Raw genomic sequence first — 15,838 nt, 5'->3', positions numbered from 1 at the left:
ATTAAGAAATTACCTGAGATCTTTGTAGGTCTGCAATGAGCACTGCACTGGCTATACATTATTTTATTTTATACATATCAAAACTTACACAAAACAACAGAGGGGATTTATTGAAAGAGATAATACACATAGGGTTAATTAATACAGGTTGTTTACATTCAAATGTTGGAAGATATGCGATTAAAAAAGTTGTCAGTGTTCATTCTACTCAAATGGTTTAAAGGCTCACATTTTACACCTCCCAGTTTGTCCCATAAGCGCAACAAAAACAAGAGAAAAAGTATTTCCATGAAATGAACAGAACACTTTAAGATAACAGTGCTCGAGTCATTTCAAACTCTTTTGAAATAACTCAACAGTTTTACAACAGCATAAGTTGTGTCTGACCCATACTTTGTGTGACCCATCCACTGTATAATACGCATAAAACGTGTAGTATTATGGTAAAATGCGTAGTATACAGTAAAACACGTAAAAACTCCACAAAGTATAGGTTTGTGTACACACATACATAAATACTCTACAAGCAGGGATATTCAGGTGTAGTTTCATTCAGGCATAGTTCAGACATTGGGTCAGCATGGCTGTTCTTCATTCACCAATAGTACGGGAGGGGGGGGGGGCTATTAAAACATCTCGCCTAGGGCGGCAAAGGTGCCTGCGCCGGCCGTGAGTACAGTGTCCCTGGATGAGATTGGTGACAGTGATCCTCTGTGACATCATTCACCATGATCCATCATTAAGTAACCTAGGTTCCATTCTCTAAAACAGATCAACACAAACAAAGTCCATTATAAAATAGTTGTTTTAGAATATTACATTTCTGCAAGAGCTAGATAATACAAGGTAAAACATTATGATTCTAAATTATAATGGTATACAGTCCTAGGTAATAAATCTAGTGGTGGCCTGGATCAACCAACAATCATGTTGTCATTAGTTATGCTGTGACTTATTCAACAACACCAACTGTGGTCAAACATACCATTCACACTAGCATCTTCTTCAGCTCTTCTCCATTGTCCACTGAATAAAAACATACACAACACAATTTAAAGGTAAGCTTTTCCCTCTTCACAGACAAGCAAATCATGGGTTTACTGACAAAATAAATATATAACCTATCTCATTCCGATGTCTTTGGAGGTACTGCCGAGTAAGCACTTTTTTTTTTTTACCATATTCCAAATTACTTTCATAAGTTAAAATAGGAGTCTCACCAAATTCTTATGGTGTCAACATTTGTAGTAGTCCTACATTTGTATATTGAAGCTCACCTTCTTTTGACGCCTTTGCTCCTGCATCCTCAGGAGCTCCAGCTTTGACGTTCTTCTCTGATTGGTTACTCTCCGGGGACTCTTGGTCACCTGCACCAGCACATTCTATATATAGTGACTCATATTAGGTTAAATGATGGGTGATGCAATTCACTTTTTGTAAAACACTTACCAGAGTTTCCCTGTTTTCTCCAAAAGCCTAGAATGGTCAAGAGATGCATAATTAGACAGACATGGGGTCAGTGTAGTTTAGAAAGGGAACAGAATTGTGTGTTGTACCTCCTAAGGCTTGTATTATAAAAGACCCTTGTAATTTTAAAAACCCTAAGACTTCCAAGCACAGTCAAACAAACAATCGATCGACTCTTACCTGCTTCCCAAGGCATGGATTCTACGGAAAAGTTAGAGTTAGAGTTAGAGTTAGATTTGCTCCTAAATGAGTACTTAGGGAGTTGGATGTTTGTAATCAGAGGAACAGAAAACATGACAAGAGAAATAGAGATAGTATCACCTTACCTGTCTCATAGAACCAAACTCCTGGGAAATACAGAAATACATGATTCAGATTGAAACATTTGAACATGCCAAGTTACAAAAAACAAACACATAAACTATCTGTCTTCAATTACACACTGTATCTTAACTCGTATTCTGAAATTATAGGAACACAATATATACCAAAGAGAACCATATGCAGACCTAGTCTTTTATACTTCAATTAAAAGGTCCCCAGTGACAACTTGAACATGAAACATGAAGATACAAATCCAAATGGTCCTCACCTGATTTACATTTGTGCATGAAGACGACCACAATGATTGCAGTGATTAATAAAACGAAGAGTGAAATACCAAGCAGGGTCTTTGGTGGCAATGCTGTTGCACCTGAAAATTAAAGATGGTAAAGTCATTTTAAATCTATACTTATCTTGGATAGTTACCATCTGCAAATTGTTCAATTTTGGTTCCCTGTAAAACCATGAAACATTCATGGAACACTTCTTTCTTTCTACATTTTCATGGTTCCAAAAAAATGCTTGCTAAAATGTTTGGAAGGTGTATTGCATACTCTACATGCTTATAACCCATGGGCGTCACCTGAAGGAGTCGGTTCTGTTTTACCTTGAACTGGAGAATACAGTGGGTTCCTGTGGGGTGCACTCTCCGTCTGGCTCACACTGTTCTCCATCGTACAGGTGAATGCTTCAATATTGTTATTTTCAGTGATATGGGTTTTGTCTGAAACATTGAGTTTTGCTTCATCTGCTTTCCAGGAGTGGGTCACTGTCCCGGCTCCAGCGATGTCTCCCTCACAGGTTAGAGAGCATGAGGTCATGTGTGTGTCACAGGTAGAGATAATTGTGGGTGTGGGGACTTCGTCTGTCAATGGGGAACAGATAAAGCCATTGGTTTGGAGATATATCTATTCCCAGCCTCCTTTTCTCTCACAAATGCATGCAAAAGTACTATTATATGCTATGACGTGCCAGTATACTGTTGAAAGACAAAACACACAATTTCTCACTTACTGATCACTGATATTTGAAATGACTTATGTTGTGTGTGATTGAACTCAAAATATAAAATTCCACTGTCTGATGTCCGCACGTCAAGAATTGAAATATGTCCAGTGGTAATATCCAAAGTTGTGCGTTTCTTGAATTCACCATACACGGTTATGTTAAAGAAAGTGTCCCACTCTACCACCTTGTTGGCGTTTAGTTTCCAAAGGATGTGAGTTACAGGCTTATTTATGCCACCTGGAAGCGCAAGCTGGTCGCCAACTTTTAAGTTAATGGTATCTGGAGAGAAATAGATTGCATTAGTAAAGAACCGACGTATAGTAAAACATTGTTGAATAGGTAAATTTAAGGTCAATTTATGTTGTGCTCTTGAAAACATTCAGCTATTCACGTTTTAGTACAAAAATAAAAATGTTGACAGGAGTAACGTTCTCTAAAGTAAAAGTCAAAAAGTTGACAGTTGGCTACATATGTAGCCAAGCTAACGTCGACAAGTTAAGTTAATAAGCTAGAAGGCTACGCCCATCGCCCCAATAAATGCTAACGGCAAAAACACTACAATCAGGGATTTTATCAAAATCCAAATTTGTCTTTGATACTGAGAAAGCGCATCAGTAAAAGCTCGAATAACTAGACTTTGTTGACACTCTAAATGAAGAACTGTCTACAGTATGACTATATTTTTTCCTTTATATTTGACCTTTTCCTCATATAGCCAGGATGGTCAACAGCGCAGTAGGCTTTAACTTTACTGTTACTTACTTGATTCGGTCGCCTTCACAGTATTTACCAGAACGAGTAACACAATAAATATCTTAGAGTTCATCCTGACTAATGGTTTAATTGCGAGGAATGGGAAAAAAACGTGTATTCACGCAAAATCAAATGTGACTCGTTGAAAAAACGAAAATGAAAGTAGGAAGTCAGGCTTGTACGTCATTTCAGTGAATTACGTAGGCTAGGCTACATGTAAAAGAATAATATAAAAATGTTTTTGCCTCTGATATCTTTTTAAGGTTTGGGCCATTTTAATATTACCTTGTCAATCTATCAACTTTGTTTGCATCTTAGTATGCTGGCCCACTACACTTTATCACCAGTGAGGCAGCAGAGGTTCTATGATGACGTTTATAAATTCATGAGTGCAATATAAAGCTCAATATATGCTCAAGTAACATTTATTTAAACTAGCTACTTTCAGCAAAAATATCAAGTTTCCAGGACGTTGGAACAGTGCAAACAATGATGGTACAGACACAATTATTTCAACAGACATTAAAACAGGTTCAGCCAAGTCATTCAGCCAAGGTTAAGGAAGTTTCAAGTATTGTGGCATTCAACAAAGACATTCTCCTTATTAAGGTAACACAATGTTTATGCTATTCCACCATTTTCTTATAATGGAAATAGTCATTGTTCCAATAGTTGGTTGAAGGGTCCAAAACTGATTTCATATGAAAATATTATCAATCTCAAATTCTCAAGATCTTCTCATTATAAATTTATGAAAGCCGTCTCCTGTGTTGAAATTATTTAACACCCAACCCACATTTATAAAAGCTTTAACATTAATACACTTTGGAGGTACTGCTTAGTACAAGTAACATAACCAGAACAGACAGTACAATGAGGGCCACATCTGGGTCAACGGATACAAAAACTATTGTTCATTGAGTGACAACTTTTCACTGGCATGGCAACTACTGTTCATTTCATAGGCCTCCCTGGTCAATACAAAACCATGCAGACTTGAAGGCACATGTGAATGTTGCCAGCAATCGTTGGCTGTTGTGATACACTTCAATGGTTTGTGGTAGATTCCTGAGCTTGCCTTAGGATCCTCTGCAACTCCTGAATGCAGGGAACAATTATGGAGCTGTGTACTTGTGCCATCTTAAACCTAGAAATCAAGAAAGAACAGAAGAAAAAAAAAGAAGGTTTCATGAGCATGTCATACTTGCATTGCTTGTAGCCTATATCTTGGTATTCCGCAGTTATATTTTCTGTTAAGTCAGACTAGCTAGTTTACCGTCTAAGGAGCTCTGTGGCTTTGCTCAGCAGAGGGGGCTGGTGCTGGAGAGCAGTGATGCAGTGTGCAGCCAACACGCTGAAACACTGCTCCCTCACTGTGTTGTGGCTGCTGGTGTCCCACTGGGGCAACTCACTCGTGTAGCGCCACGCCACCAGGGCATGCTCCAGGACCGAGTCCCAGTCCTCCCTCTGCAGCAGTGCTCTTCCACCTTCCTGGCATGAAACCTTAGAAGAACAGGAACATGATTTAGACATTCTCATGGATCAATCTTAAGAAAGGACATGAGGAAAGCAGATACTATCTATTACAGAAGGAGTATTAGGGAAAATAGACTGTACGCCGTTGTCTCTGATGAACAACCTTCACTCACCTTAAATGCCACCAAGTGTGGGAAGGCCTTTCTGTAGCAGTGTGCATCTCTGTTTGACTCCAGCCGTGAGTATGGTATTGACCTGTAGACGTTGGCCTTCTTTAGGTGAAGGTCCTCTTGTAAGAGTTTCAAGTCTGAGGTTGGTGTCTGGGCGTGCTGTCTCTGTGACTGATACACAGACAAATGTAGATATTTGAGAATAGTTTGACAAAACATTTGAACACTATACCTCCAACAATTTAATTTTACACATCTGTTAATTTAAAGTAGTAACTCATTGTGAATTCAATCAGATGATAGGAGACAGTAATATCATTATCTTCACCTGTTTAGTGATAAGGGATTTGATGTGCTGCACCAGCTGCTGCTTTGAGAGAAGAGCCTGATTGTCCTCCATCTTGTCATTGTGGTCATCATGGAGACTGGGTGGTCTGATGAGGGTTGTATCTACTGTGCAAAATGAGTTAAATGAATCACAGGCAACTTCTTTGAGTTCATTTTATCCATGTATTGCTAACATGTGGTAGTGAAGTCAAATATTAGGGAGGATATCCAAGATGGTGGCACACAACAAGGTACAGAATACAGACACCACTGGTCCTGATTTTGTGGGGAAAAACTTGAAGTAAACTTATACATGGTTGTGTTGCAGTGTGTGTCCAATCAGTAATGTGAATTCTGACTGAATACTCGAGGTAGAACTTACACGACTGCCCACGCCTAGAACTGATGTTCAGGTTCCTGCTTCTGGTGGTGGCAGACAACGGGTCCAATCGGGAACTCAGAATCTCCATATAGGACCTTCGTATCCGGGCTACAATACATCCAAAAAACGTAAACTTTACATGTTAAAAGATTGGTTAATGGCAACGCCATATTTACTAGGATGGGTTTGCTATGCAATAAATAAAGAACACCAAAGTGTGGTTTATCAAATTGGCTAGCTTCAGATGCTTGCTAGCCAGCCATCTGCTTGGTGAACAGTGTGATTGTCTACGATTGCGCGCGTGCCAATGAGACGTAAATGGAGTTAGCGCGTGGAGCATCAACTTAACACTTCCTTTACGAAAGAATATAAGAATGTGTTGTCAGCTAGCTAGCAATCACTAGCTTAGGTAGCTAGACATCAAGCTGTGGTTAGTAGTTAGCAAACTAGAGTCACATACCTGCAATTTTGGGCTGTGGAGGACAAATTTCCATCAAGGCACGTCTGGGCTGACAAATGGCTGCCATTGTACAATACTTGTTTACAAAAATAAGATACCCTATTTTCCCTTGACCGTAAGTTTCTGTTAGCCTGCAAATACAAGTTGGGTAACTAGCTATCCTGGTAAAATGAAACAGAGCCCCTCGGTGTAAAGGTAAATGTTTATAAAAAAAATAAACACGTAAATTATTAAAAGTGCATTGACAGTCCTAAACTAACTGTTGATAGTCTGCTATACAAACTACATATCTAACTAAGGTAAGCAAATCAGAAAAGTACTCTTCCCGCCTATGCTAAACTCAAATGAAGAAGAGGCGCAACTTGCATGAACAAGAATTTGCCGCGCGGGCGTGGTTTAATTTGGCTTCAACCACAGATTGGTCAACGTCGGCTAGGCGCAAAATGTTAAGGCGATGAACATAGAGGAAACAGGAAACGTTTAAAAAAAAGAAAAACAAAAAGAACCTTACTGTTGATTTCCTAAAATGTTATCTGTGCAATCTAAAAGGAAATAAATTACTCAATAAAATATATAAAAATAAGCAATACGTGTTCATTTCCAGCATAATACTCCTAGGCTTCATGTTTCGATAATAAGTCAGTCAACAACAGGAAAACAAAAGGAAGGTATAAAAATCTTTATTGATAACCATATCAAGACAACCATATGTAACTGTTACACTGTATAGACCATCTCAGAGAAGATTACACTCTTAATACATCAATAACCAATCATACATCTTTATGTACATTATTGCCAGTGAATGACTCTTTTGCCATGAACTTGGGACATATCTGTACTACAGGATGCACATCAGATAACATCAAAAACGATACAACAAGAACATAATTATCATTTATTATCTACTTACACTAGTATAATGTCACAGTATTTGATCTGCAATTTGCAGTAACAGGTCTACATCATCAGATCAGTGTGAAAATATATTTTCTGTGATTGAATGAGTCATATATGGGTTAGTGTTCACACACCGGTAAGTAGAACTGTGTCTGTGCACACCAGAAAATAAAGTTCCTTGCCAGCTTTAGTCTTGTTGCACAGGTAGGATAGCCAATGTATTAAAAGGTTGTCATTTAGATGGAACCAGAATCAGAAATGTCATATTTTCGTGGGGCGGTTGATCATATTGAGGTTGTTTGCTGGACTTGTGTGTTGGTCTTTCCCTGTGGCCAGAGGAAGAGGTAGGCCTTTGCTCTGACCTGGATTGACCACACTGTTTGTCCCTTTAGGCATGCTGTAGCTTTTGGGTTTAGGGATCCTTGTTGGGCCTGGACGTCGGAATGCTTCTATAGGTATCTGGGAGAAGAGATAGAAATAAAAAAAGTTCAAAACAAACATGTAGTTTACCGTCTGATTCAACAATTTCTGAATTCAACATATGCAGGTCCCAAACCATTACAAACCAACGGTACAGTACATACATCCAAATGCTCACCTAAAATACTTTTGACCACTAGATGGTGCCAAACAATATGTTTTTGAGTGTATGCTGTGTTTCCAAAATGACAGTGTTTTCACGTAATTACTAAGCGGACATAATGTATAGTGAGAATATAATCTGTGCTTTTGGTCTGGTCCTCTAAACTTGAAGTCAATGGAATAAGTTTCACCAATCAATAACAATGAGAGTAAGAGGGGATCTAAAAAGACAACACAGAGTTAGTGTATATTTGGATGTTTTTGTGATGTGGTGTCAAACCATTAACATTGTTTGGATTACTTTTCTGTTTCCTGCAGAATCAGCTCCTTAACTGTTGTATAATGTAATGTTGGCATCTACAAAATTCTTAAAACGTAAATAATTATCTTACTCAGTGTTGCCATATGATGAATTCACATACTAGTCATCATTGCTCTGAGAATATGTGCTTGTGTGTTTTGTGGTCTTTAGGAACAATTGATCACTATTCATCAAAGATCTCCTTTGTGAATCCCACACCTATGCAGTAACATCTAAGCTGTTGAAGAATTCAAGGATAAGGTCAGTTTGGTGTGGTTGCATTTGAAGATGAAAATAATTATTTGTACGATGGACAGTACTCTAAACCTAATGGGGTCATACATCTGAAATATGGTTTTGGGCAGAGCTTAATCCCTTTAGCAACGGCAGTTGACCAAGAAATCTCTACAGAGGTCATGTCAAGGAGGCCGTGATGTTGATGTTACACTGCTGGTGACCCATAATTAAATGACTCCTATTGAATCCCAGGAGCAGGATAGAGTCAGGGTTTGCACTTCTTCTGCCAGGGACCAGCATGTGTTCTGCAATACTGGCACGGCTCTCTCCATGGCAACCAAACACAGGATTTGTTTGGGGGCGCTTGGATTGGAGTGGTAAAGAGGCACTTTGAACTCAAGTCAAACTCCCCAGAATACTATTTTATTCACATGGACCTTTGTTTAAAATTGGCCATGTCACTGAGTGGTTTGCTGTTTCCTTATTATGTAAAACACTTCTGTATTTTGAGGTGTGTACATCACCCGGGTTGCTTTGATAAGAGTTTAGTTTCGAAAACTGACCCTGGAAATTGGTCCCCCAAAGAAGTAGAAGGTGATTTATCCTAAATAGTTTGGTTTGATTGGAGTACAATTTTGTATTATTTTAAATAAATCTCCATTGTTTAAAATCAGGCCTATCTCAGTAGAAGTCAGCCTATGGTGAGCATAAATGAGGCATTTGGGGATGTTCAAGGACAAAGAACAATGTCTTTTTTTACTCACAGCTGTTCCAATCCCCTGAATAGCAACTTGTTTGGCAGGCAACTTATTCTTGGACTTGGTCGTTTTGTGTTCCTATGTGTGTATGAGCAAGTGCAGTACAATTTAAATTCTGTCTCTGATCTCATGAATACCAACAGCGGAAGCTTAAGGATTGTAATGATTTTCCTTCCACTTTGCTGAGTTGCAAATTGCCTGTGTCCAGTAAGCATGCAACATTGAGCTAGCATATAGTGATACATACATACTGTAACATACAGTGAGCCTATCATCTATCCAAGTTGTGAGGTACACCCGTATGTGTGTTGTATAACCAATTTTTCGGAGTAAAGGTTTAATGGACTCAAATATGCAAAAAACAACAAGTTCAAATATGTGAAATGTTGAAGCGGTGTCGTGTGCTGAATTACTTTGACTTCAACCAAATTATTGAATAATTAGAAAAATCTTACAAATAAGTAAGCCTTTTCTGGAAAATTTCGGAAAAGCCATCACCTACACTTATGGAAGACTTACAGTTAAAAGATGTCAGAACCAAGAGAACTTTCCATTGTATCATTAAATAGGACTTCAGATTTACTCATGCTAGTCTTTACTCTCAGTAACTGGGTTTCTGTGTTTTGGATGGTGGGAGTAACTATGACATCAGCCTATGAATTTAACCCAACCAAGCAAACACATGTCAGAATCCCTTTTTTTCCTTCCTTGTCTTTTTATGTAAGCGCTTCACGTTGTGAACATGGGGGTTCCTCCAGGATCCTGTCTGGTTCAGATACTTTAAAAAGTGTAATGAAATTAACTATTGACTGTCACCTTGTCATAGCTTTCATTGGCACAATACCATTTCAACATTTCAATTCAAATGTACATGCATTGCTTGCAATAAAATCCAATCTGAATATAGATTTTATTCTGGTTCTGTAAACCAGATCATTATCTTCAAACTCCATCATTCATCATGCGTTGTTTTGCACAATTTTGAGTAAGTAAATAAGATATGCAGGCATGGATGACAAACTAAAACATATGAAAATTTTTGGCACACTTTAATTTTAGAAAAGAAATAAACTTTGACAAATGCAAGTTGTGTAATATGAAGTATAAACAGAATTGAAAGGGTACATCCGTGAATAGTCTTGTTACATGGCAATTCACAATTGAGTGAATACAGTAAGTGCACACAAGAGTTAAACTTAAGTTTCTAGTGCTTTCAAAGTGTTAATTTTTACTGGATGAAATAAGACTTCATGCATGCAAACATCTTTCCAAACAGAATCAAACAAACTAACAAACCAAATAGAACCAAACACATTTACAACTACGACTGATAGAATGGAGAAATTAAAAAATGGATCAGGTTCAAGACAACATCAAACTAAAAAGGTGGATGGGTCAATGAGTGTTGGTGGTGGGTATGATGGGATTTGTTTTTTTGGGTGGGGGATTGGGGCGGTAAGGTGTCAGTTATAGGCATTACTTACTGTAATATGTGAAGGTCTTTGGATTGGGTTGGAGGTGGGTTTTATAGTGATACTACTAGTGATTTTGCTGTTGCTTTTTGTAGGTGTGCCATTGGACAGTGGAGTTCTTGGCTCCTGCCCAGGTGTATAGCAAGGACTGGCAGGCTGGGATGGACTGTTGATACTCTGAATGAAGGGGCTTCCTAAATGTATGTGAATTTTGTTGTCTTCTGTTGTGATGACCTTTGGGCCCGTGCTGTTTGACCTCTGAACCTGCCAGCTGCTTTGCCTCTCTGGTGTCACCCGAAACACGGCATGACCCCCAATGACCTCTACCGGCTCAGTTGACAAGGATCGGTCAGGGGTACCGGTAGTGACGGACACAATCTGGATGGGTGACATCGCTCTGTCCGGAGTCACAGAGCCAGAAGAGTCTGGAGTCATGGCCCTTGAATAGGTAGCCATAGTGAAAGGTGACACAGCCCTGTCCGGAGTGCAGATGCCCTCAGATGATGACGGCGAACCTTTAGATTTTGCTGTTGGAGAAATGGATGCATTCTGTATAATGGTGATTCTCGGTTTAGGCGGACCTCCACTTGTGGGTATGACTGCAGTGCTTGTGAATGATTGGGTGTTTTCTGTAGTGGGACTGGTGATCTCAAGCATGGCTGTGTTGTGGCCATGATCTGGAGTCACCTTGATGTGCAATGGCTGCCCAGGACTGTGTGTCAAAACCAAATCTTGCTGAACATGGTTTCCATTCAATCTGGGTTGCACTTTGCCATTGACCAGTTGGGGGCTCTCTTTGCTCTTAAGTAAAGGGACTCTGGCTCTTCTCATGTTGTTGTTCAGGTTATTCACGCTGTTGATGAGGGACGGGTTACACTTTGTGAGGGGAAGTTCGTTATTGTAATTCGGATCTTCCTCTTGATCACTCTCCTCGTACAGTTTTCCATTCACCACAGCACGTTCCAGTGGTGCGACGCTCTTGGAGTTGGCTGGCAGAAGGTCAGCTGGGTCAGTTTGGACTTCCTTCGTAGACATATGCAGGTCAGAGAAGCGCCGCCCATTCATGCCAGGACGAAGACTCTTGCTGAACCGTCTGTATCTCTCCAGCTCTCTAGTGAGGGTCTCCATCTCTCGAGCTAGTTCCTTGTTCCGAACCTCTTGCTGAGTGAGTTTCCTCTGCAAGGTCGAGTGATCATTCTTCATGTGACAGATGGATTCCTCTGTTCCCATGTATTCATGGATCTTCTCTTTTAGGGCTGCCACTTCTCTGGTAAGATGACTAGATTTCGCTTCCTCTTCTTTCAGACGCTTGTATAGGACATGCTCTTGGTTGGATTCTTTCTTTTCTGCCAGTTGGTACTTTGAGAGTTCATTCCTGGATATTTCCAACTCCTCCATCAAGGACTTGGCTCTCTCGTGTTCATTAGAGTATCTCTTTTCCAGGGACTCAAACTCGTCCTCTGTCTTCAACAGGTCATCCTCCACCACCTTCATGTCTTTTAATTTGCGTCTCAGTCGTTCAACTTCCTGTGTCAAGTCCTTGACTTTGTTGTCCTCTTGTTGAAAACGATTGGCAGTTGGTGCCTTGATTTGTTCCTCTTTAGCTTTACTCCTTAAGAATTCCCTTTCCACCGCCTCCAGTGATTGCAGCCTCTTTTTCATCATGCTGACTTTGGACTGGAGATCATTGCTCTTTTCCTCCTCGGCTTTGAGTTGAGCCTGGAGTTCATCTCTGTCCTTGGTGGCACTGCACATTCTCTCCTCCAGATCAGCCTTTGACCTCAGTGCTTTTTTGCTCTCTTCAATTAGTTTTTCTGTGACGGTGGTAACTTTGTCCTGCTCGGCTTGCAGTTTGCCTGTGCTGTTGTGGACCTTATCCTCCATCTGTTTGAGCTTCTCAGTCATGGTCTTTCTCTCATCCACAAGCATAACAGTCAGTGTTTTCAGTTTGGTGAGATCTTCCTTCAGGGTAAGTTCTGTCTTCTCCAGCTGACTCTCAACAGACTCCAGTTCTTTGACTTTCAGTTTCAGGGCGTCAAGCTCACTGGACAGAAGCTTGGACACGGTTTTCTCCTTATCCAGATTACACTTCAGCGAACAGCACTCTTGTTTGCTTTTGCCAAATGCGTCCTCTAGTTTTTCCAGGTCCATAATCCTCTGGTTGAGCTTGTCCACCTCTGCTTTCAGGCTTCTACTCTGACTGCTTTCCTTCTCCAGTTTCTTGTTGAGGTCTCTGCACTGATCCTCCATCCTGATCAACTCCTCATCCTTCCCCTCCATCTCCAGGACCCTTTTTTGTAACTCCTCCACCTCAGACATGAGGCTGGAGTTGCCGCACTCCCCACGACTGATTTTGTCCCTTAGCTCCTGGAGCTCATCCTCAGACCTTCGCAGAGTCTTGTTGGTCTCCTCTAACTCGTCCAGCTGCCTGCTGAGTGTGGACAGCTTCTGTCGGAGCTGCCGGCTCTGAGCATCCTCATTGGTCAGTTTGGCAGTCATGGCTTCCTGTTCCTGGTGGTGGCGACTGGCTTGGTCGCGTAGCTCTGTCTCTAAGCGAAATACTTTGTTCTCCTCCTCCTGCAGTCTGACATTAGCAGAGCTCACCTCTTCCTGAGCTTGGGAAGTTGTGGTGGTTAGCTCCTGGACCTTAGTTGTCTGCTGAGTCAGTTGTTCTGTAAGACGCTGCTGCTCATCCACAACCATCAACGCAAATGACTTCAGTTTGGTCAACTCTTCCTTCAGGCTGCTGACCTTCTTGTTGCTCTCTTCCTCCTTTCTTATCTGATAAGCCTTCTCCTGGTCAATTAGTAGCTTCAGTCTGGAAAAACAAAACACAAGAGGAATTTAAGACCAGTATTAAGTCAGATATAAATGCAAAAAAATTGTTTGACACATTTATTGACAGAAGGGAATTTGGATACAATGTGATAAATACAAATCCACAAAAAAATTAACAATGGACAGCAGAGATATGGCTGAATGATAATATTGAATCAATAGTTTGAAAACCATATAGACTTGATATATTGTAAACCTTCAGTTGCATTTTGGACCCATACACCTGTCTTAGTCCCAATAAAGGAACACAATAAACACTCAAACACTCATGAGAGCCAATTTTATCCAACCATTGAAAATACCGTAAGCATGTAAGAGTTTGAAACTTAATGTCATGGAAACTTTCACAGATCATAAATTCCCTTGTGTTTAACTATCCCAGGCCCATTGCCGAAAATACATTCAGGGCAAGTTTTTATTTCCCCTGATGCCAATTCGTTCACAAATGGTTTATTAAACTCCTAAATAGATCTATGTAATCATAACCAATAACCAGGACACACCAAAGAAAACCAAAACACTTAGGGATTTACTCTACATTTGTCTTTCCAAACAGGTATGATAAAGTGAATGAAGAGCTTTGAATTTCACTCAGGAGAGCACCCTCTACATTATTTTTGAACTGTCTGTTCTGGTCTCTGTTTCCAACTAGACAGATCTGGAGTGCTGATTGTTTGCACTGACCCAAATTGTAAAATGTTTTTCCTAGTCAAGTTAAAGCCTTAGACTTGCCTCAAGAGACTACATCTCTGTGCTCAGAACATTAGTTTAACAACCAATTTAGTGGGTAGTGGTAAAATGTATCGCGTTGTGGGCCTGTAGTTGTGTTTCTGTCTTTTTTTACACGGTTTATGTGCGTCAAAGGCATACATTGTATCGTACATTGCTGGGAGTATATGGGGGAAGTCATGGTCATGGTGGCTGGCATGCAGTACAACACCAGGCCAAGTGCCAGCAGTGTTGGAGGGGATGTTATGACTTGTGTGTGCGCAGCTGCCAGCGTGCTCCACAGATGTCGCACTGGCATGGAACAATCCCTTAATTAAGGAGTTCCTCTGCCCCTCCCACCTCAAACTCCCTCACCACCAGTACCACTCCTTTTTATACAAAGAGGAATCGACCTTCCCCCCCCCCCCCTTCCCTTTCCAGAGTCAATTGCAGCATAGCTGGGCAGAGCCCCCTCAGTGACTCCACGAAGCCTCCAGTGTAGAATCATGATGTCATCAAGGCAGGGCGGGTCCCCCTCTCACCGAACCTACTATGTGTCACCCCCGTGTGTTCGGCTGCCGGGGATGGAAGGAGCAGGGGGGAAGGCAGAAGTAAATGATTGAATGTATTCCACATGTTCCAGTGTGGCAGGGAAAGATCTGATCAAAGCTGATTTTAGGTAAATCATCTGTATTTCACTGTTTTTTGTGGCTGTTAATAATGGCTCAATTGATTAAAACGTATGTAACATCTGGTCCCATCTAATTCATATACCTAAAACAGGAAGATTTAATAGTTCCCTTATTTTTCAATAGGAAAACTTTCTTCTGAAGTCAGGTTAGTTGAGCATACAATCCTTGGCAAAGAGAAACCATGAGTAAAGCTCTCTCTAATGCCTTCTTGTAATCTAAATTGACCCTTATCACTTTACTCTCACCACTGTTTATTCAGTGATGTAATGAGTCCCTGGATTGGACTTCAGACTGGCCAGCCAGTCAACGTATTTCCTCCAGTCGGAAACATTCAAGCTTAACATAACTTGTTGACATATAGACTATTCAAGACTGGGAAATGCACTGTGTATTGTCTGTCATGTGTTACATGAAATTGATCAAGGTACGAAGTGTATATTACACTAAACGTTGCACTAAATTAATCACTTGACCCAAGAACAGTTTTCCTTCTATAGGAATGTAATTTGATGTCCCATGGTCTTAGTAAACCTCGTCATCCTAAAATGTATTAAGTAAATACAATTCTATAAAACCACTAGTAAATACAGTACCCCGAGAAATTAAGATGGGATAAGAATGGTTCAGAAATCCAACAGCATGTCATCTTTTGTAGTGTATAACTTATAATTTAGTTAAAATCCTTCAGTATACCAAAATATCAGTATAACTCATGTCACTCATGTTATTACTCAAATTGATCTCATATTTTACTTGACTGTTAATTGGATGGTACTTTACATCTAAATCTTAACTATATTACTTACATCGTCACAATTCATTTTCACAAGCACATTTTAGTTGCTAAAAAATGGTGCACTCCCAAAAGTAGTTAATATGTCATGGAAAGTTGTACAGACTGCACAGTAAGCAGTAATAATGTTGTGGGATGTGGGTAGGGAACAGATGGTGATTCAACCCATGCATACCCTTTTGATATGATC

General features: G+C 40.2%; 4 protein-coding genes across 7 annotated transcripts in view; 1 reads left to right on the top strand and 3 right to left on the bottom strand.

Moving 5' to 3' along the window:
* Window positions 1–48: 48 nt before the first annotated feature.
* Window positions 49–3,848, bottom strand: LOC146260813 (uncharacterized). The gene is made up of 10 exons (XM_084667475.1): window positions 3,562–3,848; window positions 2,806–3,078; window positions 2,399–2,656; window positions 2,060–2,161; window positions 1,794–1,814; window positions 1,648–1,668; window positions 1,450–1,476; window positions 1,278–1,367; window positions 986–1,026; window positions 49–762 (listed from the first exon to the last, which is right to left on the bottom strand). Exons 1-9 carry the CDS (start codon window positions 3,623–3,625, stop codon window positions 989–991), a joined length of 894 nt encoding a protein of 297 aa, XP_084523601.1. The 5' UTR covers window positions 3,626–3,848; the 3' UTR covers window positions 49–762; window positions 986–988.
* A 113-nt stretch (window positions 3,849–3,961) lies between these two features.
* Window positions 3,962–6,774, bottom strand: LOC146260812 (uncharacterized). 2 transcript variants are annotated; one of them, XM_084667477.1, is made up of 6 exons: window positions 6,368–6,774; window positions 5,908–6,015; window positions 5,527–5,648; window positions 5,202–5,369; window positions 4,829–5,055; window positions 3,962–4,699 (listed from the first exon to the last, which is right to left on the bottom strand). In XM_084667477.1, the coding sequence occupies exons 1-6, from the start codon at window positions 6,432–6,434 to the stop codon at window positions 4,600–4,602; spliced, it is 792 nt and encodes a 263-aa protein (XP_084523603.1). In that variant the 5' UTR covers window positions 6,435–6,774; the 3' UTR covers window positions 3,962–4,599. The 2 variants fall into 2 exon arrangements, with proteins under 2 accessions (XP_084523603.1, XP_084523602.1); XM_084667476.1 differs by having other exon boundaries at window positions 5,527–5,651; window positions 6,368–6,772.
* A 257-nt stretch (window positions 6,775–7,031) lies between these two features.
* LOC146260811 (filamin A-interacting protein 1-like) overlaps window positions 7,032–15,838 on the bottom strand; it is a 39,237-nt gene continuing 30,430 nt past the window's right edge. For 2 of the 3 annotated variants that reach the window (XM_084667470.1, XM_084667471.1), the window contains one exon: window positions 10,178–13,435. In XM_084667470.1, coding sequence (XP_084523596.1) covers window positions 10,609–13,435 — 2,827 coding nt within the window. In that variant the 3' untranslated portion in view covers window positions 10,178–10,608. Of the gene's footprint in view, window positions 7,727–10,177; window positions 13,436–15,838 lie in introns of those variants that run through there. The other variant, XM_084667472.1, reaches the window with a different exon arrangement.
* The window catches only part of LOC146260810 (uncharacterized), a 45,168-nt gene continuing 37,097 nt past the window's right edge, over window positions 7,768–15,838 (top strand). Inside the window, exon 1 of the mRNA XM_084667474.1 lies at window positions 7,768–8,411. The gene's annotated coding sequence lies outside the window, so the exon portion shown is untranslated. The remainder of the gene's footprint in view (window positions 8,412–15,838) is intronic.

This window comes from Hypomesus nipponensis, chromosome 12, assembly GCF_054491055.1.
Source record: "Hypomesus nipponensis isolate SF chromosome 12, ASM5449105v1, whole genome shotgun sequence".
NCBI classification, from domain to species: domain Eukaryota; kingdom Metazoa; phylum Chordata; class Actinopteri; order Osmeriformes; family Osmeridae; genus Hypomesus; species Hypomesus nipponensis.
The sequence above is the reverse complement of the archived record's forward strand: the minus strand, read 5'-3'. Positions and strand labels throughout refer to the sequence as shown.